The following is a 19,254-nucleotide window of genomic DNA, read 5'->3' as shown; positions in this document are numbered from 1 at the left end:
CTTAGGTTTTAAGCTTACATCCCTATAGTTGTGATATGTGATAGCAAATGAAACTTGTAAGCCGCAATACAGGGTTTTAAGTATAAAATAGACAAAATATTAATCGAATTGTTACAGACTTTTCGTATTATTTCATGGCTTTATCTTGCAGTTTTATGTAGCCAAGTATGAAGTAACTCTAAAGCTGATTGTCAAAGAAATCGCTTATTAGCTTTGATTTCATATTTGTATAAGTTTATAATAATATGATGTAAGGAATATATTTTGGATACTCAGCAATGAATGTATTGATTTAACAATGAAGTGGCTTTTTATTTTGGAGGACGACTAGGACGAGTACACATTGAGTTGTCATTAAAATCCTTCAGTTTTTAAAAATGAGTGTGGATTTGGATATTTAATTGGATCTAGTTTGTACTTTAGAGAGATTAAAGTTAAAAATTCCCGTTATTTTTATAATTAAGAAAAACAAATAAAAAATTAAAGAAAACTAAGGATATCTAACCAAATCCAATTTTAGTTTTTTAAGTGTAATTTTAAAACGAATAACCGTAGGTATTTCAAATTTTCATCAAATGTTTATATTATAATTTTCTATTTACGATAAAATTTGAGAAATGTTAAATGATTGATTTATTGATTTTACATGTATCTCATCATTGAGGTAAGTATACAATTTAAATTCAATGATAAATCATTGTTTATAAAAATCATTTATTATTATTTTTATGAACATTTTCACTAAGTATTCTTATAAGAACTCACTGGACATGAAATAATTTTTAAAATATAAAATTTTATTATTATTATTTTTATTATATTTTCTTTTTTGTGTTATTTTATTATTCTTGAATTATAATATATTAACTTGATAAAATTTGTGTTTTAGGGTAAAAAGGAACTTGAAAATTTGATTAGAAGGTTCTTCAAAAGTTGCTCAAATTACATAAAAATATCAGTAATTGACATTTGCAATTTATTTTTATATTCATATCATTTTTAATACAATATTTAATATTTTAAAATTTAATACGATACTCCATATAAGTTTTGTTTACAAAGTAATGAAAAAAGTTGAATACTATTTTACAAATATTTTTTATGAGTGTTTTAAGTTTAAATTTTGATGACATTGGATTCTATATTGTATTATTATATAAACACTGTATCATGGAGATTTAACATTTTCTCATTAATCAATTTTAGTTTTTTATTGTAATTCATAGAAACTCGAAACACATCACTTTTAATTTTACGTACTTAATAAAATAAAAATAAATATTTAAACTACCTGTTTAAAGGTGTATTATGTTTTTTTTTTTATATAACGTTCATTATATTTTTAACTATTTTAAATTATAATGCATTTTTTATGATCTACAAAATTATTATACAGCGTTATAAAAATAATTCTGACAAATGCAATTATATCATGAACAGTTATAAACATATCATTATATCATATAGATGGTTTTCTATTGTGGATAAATGACCTTCATACTAAATAAATATTCTACATAAAATATTTTATTTTTTTATCCGTAACAGCTCTTTTGATTTTAAAAGAGTTATGAAAAGAATAAATAACTCGGGACATATAGGGAACAATAATTAAAAATAATGCATAGTTATTGAATGAAACATCAAGTTTTATTTCATGAAAAATTAAGTACAATCATAATATCAATTTTTATTTAGAAAACTAAACAAACAATTAAGATCAGTTTAGAAAAAAAAAAAAATACATTGATAGATAAAATAAATATCGAGCTTAAAAATGTAATACATTGACATTTATAAAATTAACTACATAATAATAATAAAATAGGAAAGAATACAAATCATACCCTGAAGTATGAGATATTAATTGTAGTTTTTTTAAAATTATTTTATCATGATCATAATTTTGTCAGCATTAAATGTAAATGATAGTTGTATTATAAAATAATAAACTGGCTGTATAGTAAACTACGTATGTAATAATATTGGCGGCTAATAATTCCTTCAATCAAAACCTTTCCAGAAGAATTCTAAAAAAGAACATTAACATTTAGATAAATATATATTACACTATTATAACTTATTAAAAATTAATAATTAAATTAAGTAGTATCATAACAAAAATATAGTTATAAAATTAAAATATTACGACTGAAAAGTAACTTATATTTATATTATTACCAAAACTCAATAGTACAGTAAGCTCTTTCAAAATAGTTTATTTTTCATTCGATAATATTCTTAATGCTATTATTGCTGTTAAAAAATCCTGATGATTTTGACAATAAACATATAACATAGCTAATTTACATTCAATGGAACCAATTGTATGTAGTTAACTTAAATATAATATTAAAATGACCTATTATAAAATTTAAAGTTTAATAATATAAGATTTAATTGATATTTTAATTTTAGTGAAATATTGAAATTTTGAAATACTCAATGCTTGATTTAAAATTTTAAATACTAATAAAATCTGATGAGATTTCTTAAGTAATATTCTCACATTTAAGTTTGATAACAGATCAATTCAATTTTATATTAAATTTAACAACACAAATTGGTTTCTGTTGGACATATAGAATTTGGAATATTGCATGTTCGTAAGACAGAGAGAGCAAGTGTTGTCTTTAAATGTAAAAGTAGTATTCTTTAAATGTTTAGATGTATATAATAATAGGAAAAAATAAGGAAAACCAATCATCATCTCCCTCCTTATTATTTGAGTTTTATTTTGCTATTGAGTACATTTTTATTTCTGATGAAAATATTTGACGTCTTATAATATTTTAATTTAACATTTCTTAAATAACAGAATGTTAATTACATTTTAAATGTCATAAATTAACATAATATAATGTATTATAAATTGTTTTTTATATATAAAAAAGAACAGAAAATTTTAATACATAATACTATATAATACTTACTCTACGAACACAAATAGTACGATTACAACACCATAAAACACCTTTAGAAAGTTCACAAGGTATATTATTTTTGGATAAAATTTGTTTAAAATCTGATAGTTTTAAACGATTAATAAAGACAGATTTGCGAGGTCGAATTTCCTAGAAATAAAAAGTATGAGTTATCTACAATATGACTAATTTAAGAAAAAATAATTATAAGTAGAACATACATGATCCGCTAAAGGTTCAAGTGTAAACATTTGATCATCTATTCTTGGTGCTATAAATAAAAAAAGGAAATAATAGAAAAATATCCAAATATTGTGTTTAGAAAATAATAAACCAATATTTACTCTTTTCAGACACAGCATTGTCAATCTCCATACTATCACCACGACATTTTAATTTTAATTTGGCATTCATGTAAGCTAAATCACCATTTGGTCCTTTTTTAAAATTAACTGTGGAAAGAAGTTCATCTGTTAGACGTACCTAAATTTATCAAATTTTTAATTTTTTGCTGAAAAAGTTTTTATGTATTATGATATAGATTTATTTTTACTTGGTAAATATGAGATTCAGTAGTTACGTTTAAACAATGACCAATCTTAGGTGTAAAAACGTTACTATCAATGAATACTTTGGCAAAGTTGTACACAACTTTAGTGCTATAATGGTTGCCTCTTACTAAAATTAAACGTCTGGGTTTTAGTGCAAGTACAATTTGTTTTAACGACTCTCCGTCTGAGCGACCTTCAAAATCAATTGGTACAATTTTGGCTGCTACATAAATGTCCATTTCATACTCCACACACTTGGATGGAAGATCACATATATCCATTTCTTCATCTTCATTATTTTTTTTATTTTGTTCATCTACAGTTTTTTCTTCTCCCGTGGCAGTATTAAATTTAATAAAATCTTCTTGTCTAAATTTAAATATACATTTAAACAATTATGTAAAAAAAATTTAAAACATAAATATACTTAATGATTTCTCCATATGGGTCAAATTTGCATTTTTCATCGTAGTAAGGAAACATGGGCGGCAATTCTTTTTTAGAAGATTTTTTTGAGCTTAATGAATCAGCATCAACTAATAAGTCATGTTTGCCTCTCATAGGTTCTTGTTCATCTTCAGAATCAGAACTTACTGGTTCACTAATAACATTTATGATTTTAATATAAACTTTTATTAAAATGATAATTATATCCAATACTAACTAATATAGTAAAATTTTATTTATTTTAGAATTTCTAAAAAAAAAAAAAAATAAATACTTTTTACTGGCTTCTAATTTTTCTTTGTTATGTTTGATATTATATTCTTCCAATTCATCTTCATCCAAAGGTACACGTTTCTTGACAATCAGTTTAATATTCCTATCACCACCCTCCTCAATTAAATCGCGAGCCAAAGTACCAGGAGCGGTTCTAAAATAATGATAAATTAATTAACTTTGTTGTTAATAAGTATTATACTTTCAAGTACCTGTCTGCAAGAATAACACTGTTTTTTGGTTTTGAAGCCCACATAATAAAAATTTCTCTGGAAAATCCACTTTCAAGATCTCCGTTGCTGGCTAATACAACCTTAATATTTAAAAATTAAAAGAAAATATTTTATTTTACAACATTATAATACCAATAAAAATATGCAGACATAAAACTCTTCTATCCACTATTCTTGATACAAATAATCTTTTGATAAAAAGTGCTTTTTATACCAAGTCATTGAAAGAAAAAAAGTCACTGTATTTTGATTTAAAAAAAATCAATTAATAACTTTGTTTTAATGTAATTATAATACATCCTTAGATTAGATTATAGTGTTACAAATTTAAGTAAAATCTATATGAGTGTAACAAAGTAATTGTTGATTTTAACGCCTTTTTTTTTTTTTTATACATATAAACTTATATTTATATTAAAAATCAAGTAAACATAAACATTATGTTAGTTTTAATATTCTGTTTTAAAATCTTATTCATTTCATATATTTTTTTTTTTCTAACATAATTACGGAGTTCAAAACCTGGTGGTGGTATTGAAAATGTAAAAAAATAGTGAGATAGTTATTAGGTTAAATATTTTTACTCATTTGCATAGTACTATTTTCTTCCTTTATATTCCAAGTTTAAAATTAATAAATGTATTTTTGATAACTATTTTTTAATACAAATAAACAGCTATATTATCTTTATTTTTATTTTTTGTTGGTTTATATATTATTTTAATTTTAATTTAATGTTTAATGTAACATGAAAATATAATTACATACTTTTGGTTCGGAGACTTTGTTTAAATCATTCATGTTATGACATAGTTTTACATGCTTAAAAAAAAATGGATTATTTCTTGCACCTTCAAAACTTTTCATTAATTTATCACTCATCCATTCAATCTAAAATATATTTTATCAAAATCAGATTAACATTATTAAAATATATTCCAAATAGAAACTTACTTGAGACTTAGCGAATTCCACAGTATTGTAGCTAACATTTGTTAAAAATACTAAAGAGTACACGCCAAGACCAGATTCCTTATTACGCCACAATTGGTCCAACATATACATCAATTCTAGAACACGTCCTGCTGTATCAATTGCTATCAAAACATTGCCTTTGACACGTAATGTTGTCAATATACAAGCTGAAAAAACAAACATATTTTTAATATCATGAATATTATGATTAGTTAAGTATTGAACTAACTAATTAAAGACTCATCGCGAGATCTACGCCTAGGTTGTGAATAAGCAGCATTAAAACAATCCAATATCAGTAATGATGGTCTTCCAAGCCTTTCTAAATCACTGCCATTCAAATGTCTTTCTTTTTTATGATTAAAATCTACAGCATAAACAATATCCTCTTCGCCGATTTTAGATATTCTCCAAATTGTACCACCAACCATATGGCCAGCAGGCAATGCTACTATTCTTAAACCAATTCCTTTACCTAAATTAATAAATGAAAAAAAAAGTGTAAAATTAACTAACTAAATATATGATCCACAGCAATTAGAATGGTATTCATTTTTTTGGAGACTGAAAAGATCCCTTACATCACTGACCAAAAGTAAAATTATCTATTCTAAATTTTAATCATATTTTTTTAAATTAACTTCTCAAAATAAGACGTAATGATAATTATTTACTAATTTTGAAACAATGATTTCATTCTACATTTTGGTTATTGGAACGTTGCTCATCATTTGATTTCATATTATTTATAATAAGAAAAAAACTTAGCCATTTAATACATGAACATTTCTAACTATTTGTAATACAGAATTAATTCTGTGATTTCTGCATTAATTTAAATAAGAAAATTAATAAAAATAAACATAAAATAATTGAAATTTTATGTTAGAAAATTTCCAATGATATAAAAATTGTAAATTATCTAAGCAATAAACCGGAATATAAATTATTTATAAATGTCGACATTTGTGTTTATTGTAATAGAATTAAACAAATTTTGTTTATGATATGAGTTACTAATCTAGAAGTAGTGTAGTATAGAATTCTTTAATTAATGATTCTTACTTTTCATATTAATATCATTAAAAACATGAAGAAATAATTTGATTTAATCAAAAAATATAATTGGAAGAAACTTTAAATGCATAAGCAAAATTCATCAATAAATATAATTAATAAAAATATTACAATTAGACTAAATATATAATTATGACTTAACTGATCATTATAAATTAAAATATTATTTAATTATTGTAATTCATACCTTTTAATGAAACAATTTGATTATATTTTACTTGTATGACTTTATCGAAAGCAGCATCTACATCATCTAAGTTAAATAAAGTAAAATCCTCCACATTGCACAATGACTATAAAAAAAAAATGATTATTACATTGATATTTTCAAACATTTATTTGTATACATTTATTTTAACATAATTAAACATTAATAAGAAAGATAATTTTAATGACATACTTGATGTAAATCATACATAAACATTTGACCCATTTGATAAACGGGTATAGTAGCATATACAGGACAGTTTAAACCACATTTGCCAACAAGGTACGGTAAAATCCCAAGATGAAAACGATCTGGATGTGATAATAAAACTGCATCTATTTGATGAATGTACCTACAAGTAGATGATACAATATTAACACATTAGTATGTCGTTTAAAAAAAAAAATAGTTAAGTAATCTAACTTTTTTAGTTTATTGACAACACCCATGCTAAAATGTTCATCCCATCCACAATCCAACAGGAATTTAAACTCATCAATTTGTAGTAAATAGCAGGGTGGTGATTCATCACGCGCGCCCGACAAGGTATAAAATTTTATTATTGACGTCATTTTTTCGAATTCAAGAATAATGTCGTTCGAAATTCAAATCAATTATTAAAAATGGTTACATCGGACAACGAATGACTACCAAGTGTTGGATAGTGGAAAGTGAATACTGACATCGGTCACTAAATACTAATTAGTGTTTTACGCCGTCTACGGACACGGTTAAAAACGGTTAATCGAGATTTGAGTCTTGATGTGTTTAAGCGTGATCAGCGGCCGTAATGATATTTATTATTTAATAATGAAGTGGTTATTGGATTGTTGATACAACATCGTTTATACGCGTTATCAAAAATTACACCCACCCACGAAACTGAGGGAAACTGAAATAATATAGAGATGAGAAACATGTAGTCCATTGTTATCACACTATTCCTTAAAATATTATCATTATTAAACTTTTGTTATCAAATATAAGTTAATCGTAAATCGAATCTTATAAGTCATAATTATTATAGTATTAAATACGTTAATTTTATTATGCTAACGATTATTAAATAAGATTACTTATTTAAATTTTTCCTAATACATATTACGACAACAAAAGTCAAAATTAAATAACCAATAACGATTAACAATAAACAGTATTATAAGATGATACATGAGACTTGATATAGTTGAGGCATAAATTATAAACATTTGTTTTTTATTTTCATATTTGTATAGTTATTTTTAAATTGCATTGTTGACTTTCTTTAAATCATGAGTTTCCAATTGAAAAAACCTAGTGTAGTTTTAAAACATCTCAATTCTATTGTTGATAAAAAAATAACTAAAGAAAATACTTCTACAAAATCATCGCTTTGTGAATTATCTTTACAAAAAGAGGAAGAGAAAAAAAGACATAAGATGTAAGTGATGATTACTTTAAAAATAACTTAATCAACAAAAAACTTACAATTACTAATCTTTTAAAGTTACTATGAAACAATTATGCAAATGCAATACATTTATAGGGCATAATAACTATTGTCAGCTGACTGTAGTGCTATAGTCAAGCACTGTTTGGTGTTGTTTGGTGTTTGGGTGTATCACACGAGTGACTATCCAAGTTCTTAGTGACAAAGCAATGTTCTAATTATGGAAATACGTCTTCCAAAAATGTACTATACCCTATAGTAACAAAGATAAATTACCACTGCTAGGCTTGAGTTGTCAAAGTTCTGCTATAAAGATTTTAAAATGTATTAACAAAAATTTAGGAATCTATTTTAGTCAGTTCTAAAATACCAAATAATAGAACACATTTTAGTTGAAAATTCTTAAATTAAATATTGTAAGCCTATGTAGCTATGTTTTTATAAAATTATTTTTTATTTTATTTTAGTACAATTAAAAGTGATGATGATTCAACAACAATTGAATACATGACTAACGAACAACTTCAAACTACATTGATTAAAAACTGTAAGTATGATAACTTTACAAGTGTAATAAATAATAAGCTATCTATATATATATTCATTTTTACTGGGTGTTTTTTTTATCATCGTCATATTTTAAGTATTACTTTTAAATTTAATATTTCAGAGTAGAATTTCAATTTAGGTATAAAAATAAATTCTAAACAAGTAGTTATAAGTTTTTAAAATTTAAATGAACATTGTTCTCATTTAGATTAATTCAATTATTAAAAATGTTGTTTTTTGTAAATTCATATCATCTAAAAAATAAAATTTTGAATTATTTTTTACAGCTTTTCTATAAATCTTTTATTTATTTATAAAAAATACATTTCTTTAAAGTATTATTTGATAAAGTAAAATTACTTACAAGTTAATTGAAATAAATTGTTCATTTAAAAAAATAATTAACAAAATAAAAATATGGGCATAAACTAGAATCAAATCCAGAAAAAAAGAACTATTAATATACTTACCTAATTATTTGTAAATTTATAACATATGGAAATTTTGTTTTATTATTTTAGCATTCCAAAAAACAGAATCATCTAATATTGAAAAAAAAAGCTTAAATAAATCTACTATAAAAATGTTAGAAACTCAAAATCCAAACAAAGTGAGTACATGTTTATATTTTTGAGAGTAAAAAGTTTTAATATAAAAAAAAATGTAATCACATATTTATGTTATATAATTTATAATTTATATCTAACATATAAAATGTTAATTTAATGCTTTACTTAATTATTTGATTTTCAAATAACAAACTTTCTAAAATAAGAAATATTTTGATTTTAAATGTAATCAAATGTTGGGTATATACATTTTTTATTTATTTGAGGTAAAATGTTTAGTTAGTAGTTGTATACTTTCTAAAATATTTTGGATGAAAATATACTCCATTTATCTAATCAAATTTTTAATTATTTTTTTCTTAGAAAGAAAATAGAAATAATGATCTAATTAGATGTGCTACCAAAATTCATAAAAATAGTTCATTCAACCAAGAGACTTCTAAATCAGAAAAAAGTGAAATTTTATTTGGTACTCAAAACACTGAAAGGAATCACTGTGGTAGTTTTTATACATTATAAATCAATAGTTCAATAGTTTAATCAGTAAGAAATGAAAGTGATACATCTAAGTATCTTATCTGGATAATATTAGATTTAAATGGGGTTTTGAATTGATTAAAGGATCATCATTTTGTAAAAAAAATATTTTCAAAACGGTTTATAATTTTTGAAATAATAAGTGTTTTATGGATTGCCATTAATTTTAGAATACACTAAAAGTATATTGACCAGTATATTCTAAAATTAATGGTATTACCTATAAATTACTAAAAGTTCTGTAAATATTTTTATAGATTCAAATGTATCAAAAGACATTTTATTTAATGATGAAAATATTAATAAACTTGATGTTACATCTATCAGTGTAAGTATTAAAAGTCGATTTAACTAATTCTTACAGTTAAGTCTTGATAACTTGTAAAACTTCATGATTAATTTTTTTTCTTACCTTTTGTAAATATTTATAAGTTATGTTAAAGGTACCCAACTTCATAAATTTATGATTATTATTTTTTCTCAGATTCAACTTATCGAGATTCAACTGTAATGTATTTGAATAAATTATAGATTATTTGTTTTAGACTGTTCCAAAATTAGAAGCTCATATAAAAAACTTAGAAAAAATAGAATATGAAATGTTACAAAAAGTATTCAATATGTTTGTAAATATACCAGAGAAGTTAGCTATTACCATTCCTGGTCTTCGAGATCCATCATCTTTACCTCACCTTAAAAAAGTTCGACAAAAAATAAAAAATAAAATAAAAGTTGCCAAAGCACAATTGAAAAGTCAAAAAAGTATTACAAAATTTGAGAACTCTTCAATTTTAGATGATATCTTTGTTGCATCTGATGAAGATGAAAATCTTGCAAATAGAATATCTGAAAATATATTTGATGATATTCAATTAGTGCATGATAAAAAATTATGTTTTCCAATAAATTTAAATAAAAATTTTCAAATTAAACCATCATTGACTAAAAATAAAGTTGAAAACTCACCATGCACAACGACATCATTAAAAAATAATTTAGAGGAAAATGTTTACATGCTTGAAAAAAGTTCAAATTTGAGCTGTCAAAAATATTCTGCTAGCTTTCAAACAACCAATAAAAGTATGTAATATTGTCATTTTATTTATAAACAAGCATCTCAAAAATTATTTATTTTTTTAGCAATAAATGTTTGTACAGATCAACTGATTCAAACAGATCATATAAATAACAGTAGTAACAAAGATCAATGTTCAAGTACAAACTCGCCCATGAAAGAGTTCATTAAAACTGACTATAATTTTTCTTGGGAACTTTTAGCAGTATTTAAAAAAACTTTTGGACTTCGACATTTTCGTCCTAACCAATTTGAAGCTATTAATGCTGCTCTGCTTGGACATAATTGTTTCATTTTAATGCCAACTGGTGGTGGCAAATCATTATGCTATCAATTGCCTGCAGTTATAACAAAAGGCATAACTATTGTGATATCACCATTAAAATCATTAATTATTGACCAGACTCAAAAATTAAAATCTTTAGATGTAAGTATTAGCTAAATTCTGTTTTAGAAACTTTAGTTTGAGATAAATTTGTTAATTTAATCGTAACCTTGAAACTTTAAAAAAAATACATAGTATAATGTTTAATATTTGTTTTGAAATAATTATTCTATTAATAGATACCAGCAGCTCATTTATTAAGTAATATTACTCCCGACGAAGAAAATGCAATTTTTTCTGAACTTTGGGGAGCTGATCCAGGTATATAAATATTAATTAATAATATTAATGTGAATAATGTGATATATATATTTATTTTTGATAATTTATAAATTAAGTATTGTTTACACATTTTTATTAGATAATTTTTTATAACTGTGAACTTTATTCAGTTTTGAAATAACCACAGTATAATATTATTCATAATTATTTAAAAATATTAATATTTTTGATATCAAAGCTTTTGGTATGAATTTGCATTCATTATTTTATTTTAAATTAAACATATGCTTGTGTTTAAGGATTAAAATTGCTGTATGTCACGCCTGAAAAAGTTGCAGCAAGTGATAAATTAACACAAGTTCTAAACAATTTGTATTGTAGGAATTTACTAGCTCGAATAGTTATTGATGAAGCTCATTGCGTGTCACAATGGGGTCATGATTTTAGGTTGGTATAAGTTCTATTCAAGTGTTCAAAGTGATTTTATTATGTAAAAAATATGAATTTATGCTAAATATTTATTTATAGACCAGACTACAAGCGATTAGACATATTTAAACAAAATTATCAAAATGTTCCAATTATGGCACTAACAGCTACAGCAACCCAACGTGTTCGTAAAGATGTTCTGCATCAGCTTAATATAAAAGAAATAAAATGGTATAATATTTATTTAATTACAATTTTAACTAAATTTCTGACAAATGTGTTTGTTATAGTAAATCTTTCAAAGTAATAAAACAATTATTATATTTTCTCTTTATTACTATTTTTAAGTTCACTTATTTAATTAAATTTTTTAGTATTTTCTGAATATTTAATTTAGTAGCTTAGGTCAGTTGTAGTAAAGAATTACTGAATTTTATTTATTTGTTCTCGTGATATAATTTGTAAATAATCAAGCACCCAAGAATACAAAATTAAGTTCTAAAGATAAATTATTTAATGATGTATATAAAATAGAAAAATATAGTCTACTTTATTAATCCGTTGTTAGTTTTGTACATTAATTAATAATTCGTACGTACATATATTATATCAGTTTCTATCAGATCAATAAAACACTAATAATTAGATTACAATTTTTGAAACATTTTAAATTTATTATTATTATACATATTTAAAATTATTATTATAAAATTTAAACACTGTCTACTTGGAAATTTTCTTGACTCTTACTAACTATCTATGTTTGGGCTATAGAAAACACTTTTTTTTCATACTGACATAATCAATTATATAAAAATCAAATATTGTTTGAAATATAACCAAATTAAAAATTGTATTTATTTTCATATTTTAAATATTAACTAGGAATCATTTGATTCTTTAAAATTCTTTTTTTTTATGAATATAACAAGTTAATTTTTATGATTAAAATATGATGATTGTTTAATAAATTACATTGATATACTTTTTTTTTTAAAGGTTTGTATCCAGTTTTAATCGACCTAATTTAATTTATGAGGTGATCCCTAAAAAAGGTAAATCTTCATTATTAGAAATTGCCAATTTAATAAAATTGAAATTCACACGTCAGTCTGGTATAATTTATTGTATGACTAAAAAAGAATGTGATAATACTGCTCTTTTTTTATCTGGAGAAGGAATCAAAGCTGTAAGCTATCATGCAGGTTTAACTGATAAAAAAAGAAATGATGTTCAAATGCAATGGACTTCTAATAAATCAAATGTAAAACATGATCTTTATGGTATATGCAGCCAATAGGTTTTTTTTTTTTATATTAAATTATCAATTTCAGGTAGTTTGTGCTACTATTGCTTTTGGCATGGGAATTGACAAGCCAGATGTACGTTATGTTATACATTTTTCATTACCACAGTCTATTGAAGGTTATTATCAAGAATCTGGTAGAGCTGGACGAGATGGCGAAGTAGCATACTGTTTGTTGTACTACAACTATTCAGATATGCATCGTATCAAAAAACTCATTGAAAGTATACAATTACTTTATTGATTTAAAATTGTATAATTTTATATAAATAACTAATTATGATCTAACATATTTTAGTTAATGTTTATAAGTTATAACCATTAAGCGCGAACAATTCAATTAAGTCTTATAAATATTTACAATTCATGTTTATAAATAGATATTTACATATTAAAAAAATATACTTAATTATACATTATATAAAATATTATTGATTACCATTTATGAAAAATAAATATAATTTTTCATCTTCCTGTATTAAAGTTTTCAATTTTTTTTTCAGTTGGAGGTGGGGCTACTTATGAATCAAAAAAAGTACGCTTTTTTAATCTCTGTAGAATTGTATCATATTGTGAAAATAAAATGGATTGCCGTCGTGCTTTGCAACTAAACTACTTTGATGAACATTTTGATAAAGCTCAATGTATTGCTAATGAGAAGACCACTTGTGACAATTGTCGAATAAAGGTATTAAATATTATTGAAATTCAAAATAGTTAATACCGGTTTAATTAGTAAGAAGAATTAGTCAAGAATTTTTGTTAAAATTGTAAGTCTTTTTTTCTAAAAAGTAATAAAATTACTAATATTAGGTAGTCTAATATTTGTTCTCATAAACATCCTACGGGGTAAGTTAAATTATTGTTGATCATTAAATTGTTAAGTACATTTGTTATCATTAAATTGTAAACTTCCATTTAGTTATATATTATTCAAAATTAGGTTTTTATTTCAGCATTCCGTTAAATTAATTGATGTTACAGAAGAAAGCATTAATCTAATAAAAATTATTCAAGAAATCTGTGGTTCAAGCAATAATTTTACATTCACCCATTTTGTAGATATTTTCAAAGGAAAAAAAACTCAAAAAGTGGTATTACATGGTAAAATTTATAGTTTTTTAATTATTCTATTCATAATTATATTCTTAGAAAATATTTAAAAATAGAAAAAAAAACAATTATTAAAATATAGGTCATGAACATTCTAATATATTTGGCAAGGGTTTACACTGGGATAGACAAGATATAGAACGATTAATACATAAACTAATACTTGAAGGTTATTTAAGCGAAGAAATGGTTGCATTTAAATCAGATATCATGAATGCGTATATTCGGATAGGTCCTAAAGCAGAATCACTTCTAGCGGGATCTGTTAAGGTATAAACAAATTAGAATATAAATTAAACTGTGATTAAATAAATTTTTTAATACTATGTTAATTTTGTTCATAGTTGTCACTTGCATTCAGTCCAAAAACAAACACGATAGATAATAAAATTATTAGTGTTAAAGATAATACTATAAATCCAATTCTTGAAGAAATAAAAGAAAAATGCTATACAAATTTAATGGAAATATGCCGTGGTTTAGCTGAATCTTTGGGTATTAGTACAAATGCTGTTATGACTGTCCAAGTAAGTTTGAAACAAATACTTAACTTGAACATTAATTCAACAACATTTTTTTTTAAAGTATGAGTTTAAATAAAATTATACAGTCAAACTTAATAATATAAAAGTAAAAGAAGAGAACTATGTAATATAATAATTTTAAACTTTTAAATATATTAATATTTCAGGCGATTCGTTCAATGTCACAATTAATGCCCGAAACTGAAGATGATATGTTGAAAATTGATGGTATAACAAAATCAAATTTTGAAAAATTTGGTCAACCTTTATTAGAAATTACACAACAAGCAGCTGCAGAAAAATCAGGTATAAAAAGCTGTTATTTATATAGTCTCAAAAGATTAAAGAAAGTAATTTACAATTTTATCTATAGTTGTTTTTCAAAAACGTTTTTTATTACAAATAAAAATAAATTCCAAACCATTAGTATTTAAGAATACATTATATAATATTCAAATATTTAGTATTTTTAAAAATAAGAATAATTAATAACATTTATATTTCATAAAATAGCAATTAAAAATACTGAAGTGTATCAAGAGAGCTCTAGTAATAATGAATATTATCAAGGAATTAATGTTGATTCTCCAAATTATGAAGATATAGTTAACAGAATGATGGAAACTACAAGTACTAGAGGAATAAAACGAAAAACCACTTCCTCAACTAATAAAAAAACCAAGCGTTTTAAAAGGACTAAAGGAAAAAAAAGGTAGGCAAGTGGGTATTCTGCTTTATATTAGGTGTCATGTGGGTCACCATTATGAGTATGTTAAATTTGAACTTAATAATATATCATTGTAAACGAAAAACAATTTTAATCAAAGATTGTCTTCAGTAGTCAGCCTATATCACTAAGTTTATTTTGTGATATATGAAAGCCATTTATTTTATTTTTAATACTTAATATTACAGTTGATTGATATAAATTATTTGAGATAATGTAGAAATTATATAAATATTTTATATAAATCAAAAATTTTATTTTATTTTTCTGTGAATATCTTAAAATTAATCAAAACGATACTGCGAATAATGAAATTCATAATAATATAATTAATATAAAAGTTACGTACCCTAACCTTCTGTTCCCTACTAATAATTTTTTAAATGATTTTAAAATAATCATTATTGTTATTTATCATTTAAATATGTAATTTTGTACATACTTGGACTTAAAACGTCTATAAAAATAACTGTCTTGATATATTTTTTTAGATTTTATAGTTTGACTATTGACTTCTAGTGAAGAATAATGTATTAAATTTTCAAAATTTAGATGCGAAAAAAAAAAGTTTTAATGAATTTCAAACTACAAAATAATTAACAATATTTCGAGATACCTATTTATGAATTTGTTAAAATCTTTAATCCTACATAAAAAAAAATTGTACCTATGTATTTTTAATATTTTTATACAATTACAATTATATAAGTTTTTGTAAGATCTTATATTAAATTTTTAAGCATTTTTATTCCTAATATTTTCAGAAAGAAACTAATAAATTCAATTTAATTTTTTTTCAGGAAAAATAGTTCCAAAGGAACGTCAACTTCAACAATGGCAAAAATACGTAGTGCGGCGATTAAGCTGAATGCTAAGTTACGTCCTACTAAAAAACCAGGATTTTTACCAGCGCCAAAACAGACTTCGACATAAAAATGTATTGATAATTAAAAATGAATACATCACATTTGTATACACCAGTGGTCTTCAACCGGTGGGTCGTGACTAATTTTTGGGTCGCGTTATCTTAAAAATTGGGTTGCGATAAATTTTTTTTTAAACAAAATTTAAGTTTAATAGATGAAAATATATTAATATTTTACCTACTTAAATGTAATTTTTATTTATTCAGTTATAATAGTACTACGTCAAAGCATTAAGCAATTGTAGCATTTTTTCTACAAAGCTTACGTAGGTCACGAAAAATTCAAGCCTAAAAAAATGGCTCGCGAGTCTGAAAAGGTTGAAGACCACTGGAATAGTCTATATTAGCAAACTTTCTTTGTTTAATATCTAGAAAGTCTTGCTGTTATTATAGAATTTAGCAGAGATGTGTGTGTGTGACAGACATATACGAATAAACACGGTTATCACACGGATTTCAGTGTTAATTATTCGTTTAAAATATGTAATAAAGAAGTTTTCAATTATAAAGTTTGTGTTATACTTCTCCTTACAATTGTGTTTGACCTCAAAAAACTAAGTAATTGTGCTAGGATAATCATGTTTTGTAAGTTAAGTTGATAGTTTCTTAAAAGGAATAAATGTTAAATGATAAACATATGCCAATGTACATCTCTATAAATTGACAATGCCGACCAAAAAATATTTTTGATCTAAGGGATTAACTAAAAATGTACCGAGTAAGACATTATGGTTTTAGCACATATTACTCAGTAAGAATGATACGTTTAAGTAGTCAATCACAGTAAATTGGTCTACAATTTATGTATATAAAAAAAAAGTATCATAAAAGATATGTTAAAATATTGTATAGCTTAACAAAAAATTATTCGTTTTAAAAAGGCAATACTAAATTTTTGACTTGATTCTAACATACCAAATTTTCATTCAGCTCAACCAATCTTGTATTATTAGCTTCAATATTAGTGTAGTGAATTTAATGATGATATCAAACTAAAAAGAATAAAAATCATTTAGGACTATTTTACATATTTGTAACTCATTTTTAAATTAAATATGTGAAATTTTAAAATAGAAACACACCAGTGTTACACTTTTCATTCAAAAATTAGGTCAATTATACATAGCCGTACTAATACAAAAGCTATTTGTATGATCACAATATATTTATTTCATAAAAATTGTTATAAAAATCATGAGTCTAGGACAAATTGTACATTTTTGTTTTTGCCTTAACATGATGTATAAATATTATTTATTGAAAACTCTTATAGTATAATTATATCATATATCATTATCATAATTTTTAAGTACTATAAAATATTTAATGTAAATTTTTTAAAATAGGTGAACATATAATATAAGTATAGGAACAGTGGATAGTGGACGTATATAATATTAACATCTAATATCTTGTAGCTTGTAGTATAAAATGTAAATGATACTATAAACATAAACTATTACAATAATGTTTACATAGTGTATAAAATATTCTAAAAAATTGATTACATGAATTCTGTTAATTATTATACAATATATTAAGTTTAAGTATTGGTATATAAAAACAATGTATAAAGTCTTGACCTCTATAAATATCTGATATTTCATTTTTATGTATATATAATGAATTTGGATGATAATTTTTTTAATCAATCATTTGATTTTTATAAAAAATTATAGTTATGACAACTTTTTACCGAGTTTCCTAAAATTTTCATCTTATTATATTTATTTTAATAATAACTGAAATATATACATATGCATCTACAATTCATATTTTTTTATCTATAGTTACATAAAATAAATGTTTAATAAGGCACATATTGTAAAAATAAAACAAGTTTGAGCAATGCTAATTTTGTAACAATGAGTTTTTTAAACTTAACATGTTAAATTACAGAGCCATATATTAAAAAAAAAAACTTAATTTGACAGATCTATTTATCAAAATTGATAATTTAAATAAGTTTCCAGTCGTATTAAGCTGATGGAATCAATAATATCATTTAAGATATTCAGCATATTAAAATTACTATTTATTTATACATCAAATGTATAAATTGGAATATTCATTTTTTTAAATAAAAATTAAAAAAAGTTATACAAGTTGACAAAGCTAAACATAAGATATAATTTAAAAGATAAAATTGAATTTTTTCCATAGATTTTAACTTAGCTCAATATTCATAAAATATGCTAATAAATAGAATTAGATAAAAGTTTTTTAAAATAAATAAAGTAGTATAAACTTTTGAAAGAGAATTTCTCCACTCCTTATTTTATTAAGTTTGAATAAACTCGTAACATCGATAACAATAAGTGTTATACAAATGTTTATTAATTTATTATATAATTATAGATAAATTTGTGTTAATTCAAAGCATAATTTATAATATTAGATGAAAATCAAAATGTTATTTAAGTAACAGTAAATTTTATATATATTCTTTAAAAATAATAGTTTATTATTGTCATTAAATTTTAAATTTTACAGGTGATAAACACCAATAAGCGCCCACTTACAGTTACACTATTGAACCCTCAAAAAGCTAGTTTTTCTGCTATGAATTATAAATATAACAAATTATTTTTCAACATGATAAATTAAGCAATTCATTGTATTTTTTCTAAAATAAGAGATTTCAAAATAGTTACTGTTCTAATTTGACTTAAAAATTAATTAAAATAAAAAAGTATCAGGTTCATATTTCTAATTGAAATGAATAACAAAAAATAATTTTATAAAAATCCTGATTTGCGTTTTAACACTATCTAAT

At 23.2% G+C, this 19,254-nt stretch overlaps 2 protein-coding genes across 2 annotated transcripts; one reads left to right on the top strand and one right to left on the bottom strand.

Annotated features, from left to right (window-relative positions):
* Nucleotides 1–1,759: 1,759 nt before the first annotated feature.
* On the bottom strand, nucleotides 1,760–7,552 carry LOC112596520 (probable cleavage and polyadenylation specificity factor subunit 2). Its single transcript, XM_025342239.1, has 14 exons — nucleotides 7,112–7,552; nucleotides 6,881–7,040; nucleotides 6,668–6,773; nucleotides 5,633–5,878; nucleotides 5,383–5,570; nucleotides 5,197–5,319; nucleotides 4,408–4,508; nucleotides 4,197–4,349; nucleotides 3,903–4,076; nucleotides 3,478–3,844; nucleotides 3,269–3,407; nucleotides 3,146–3,195; nucleotides 2,934–3,074; nucleotides 1,760–2,030 (listed from the first exon to the last, which is right to left on the bottom strand). Exons 1-14 carry the CDS (start codon nucleotides 7,258–7,260, stop codon nucleotides 1,938–1,940), a joined length of 2,190 nt encoding a protein of 729 aa, XP_025198024.1. The 5' UTR covers nucleotides 7,261–7,552; the 3' UTR covers nucleotides 1,760–1,937.
* Nucleotides 7,553–7,784: 232 nt separating this feature from the next.
* On the top strand, nucleotides 7,785–17,255 carry LOC112596576 (Bloom syndrome protein homolog). Its single transcript, XM_025342333.1, has 19 exons — nucleotides 7,785–8,108; nucleotides 8,585–8,664; nucleotides 9,188–9,276; nucleotides 9,599–9,734; nucleotides 10,030–10,100; nucleotides 10,318–10,852; nucleotides 10,913–11,274; nucleotides 11,412–11,493; nucleotides 11,754–11,901; nucleotides 11,983–12,114; nucleotides 12,883–13,147; nucleotides 13,218–13,413; nucleotides 13,693–13,877; nucleotides 14,146–14,293; nucleotides 14,385–14,572; nucleotides 14,647–14,829; nucleotides 14,994–15,132; nucleotides 15,340–15,538; nucleotides 16,354–17,255. The coding sequence occupies exons 1-19, from the start codon at nucleotides 7,960–7,962 to the stop codon at nucleotides 16,484–16,486; spliced, it is 3,420 nt and encodes a 1,139-aa protein (XP_025198118.1). The 5' UTR covers nucleotides 7,785–7,959; the 3' UTR covers nucleotides 16,487–17,255.
* The last annotated feature ends 1,999 nt before the right edge of the window (nucleotides 17,256–19,254 follow it).

This window comes from Melanaphis sacchari, unplaced genomic scaffold, assembly GCF_002803265.2.
Source record: "Melanaphis sacchari strain LSU unplaced genomic scaffold, SCAv2.0 Contig32_pilon_pilon, whole genome shotgun sequence".
Classification (NCBI taxonomy): domain Eukaryota; kingdom Metazoa; phylum Arthropoda; class Insecta; order Hemiptera; family Aphididae; genus Melanaphis; species Melanaphis sacchari.
This window is presented reverse-complemented; position numbering and strand designations above follow the sequence as displayed.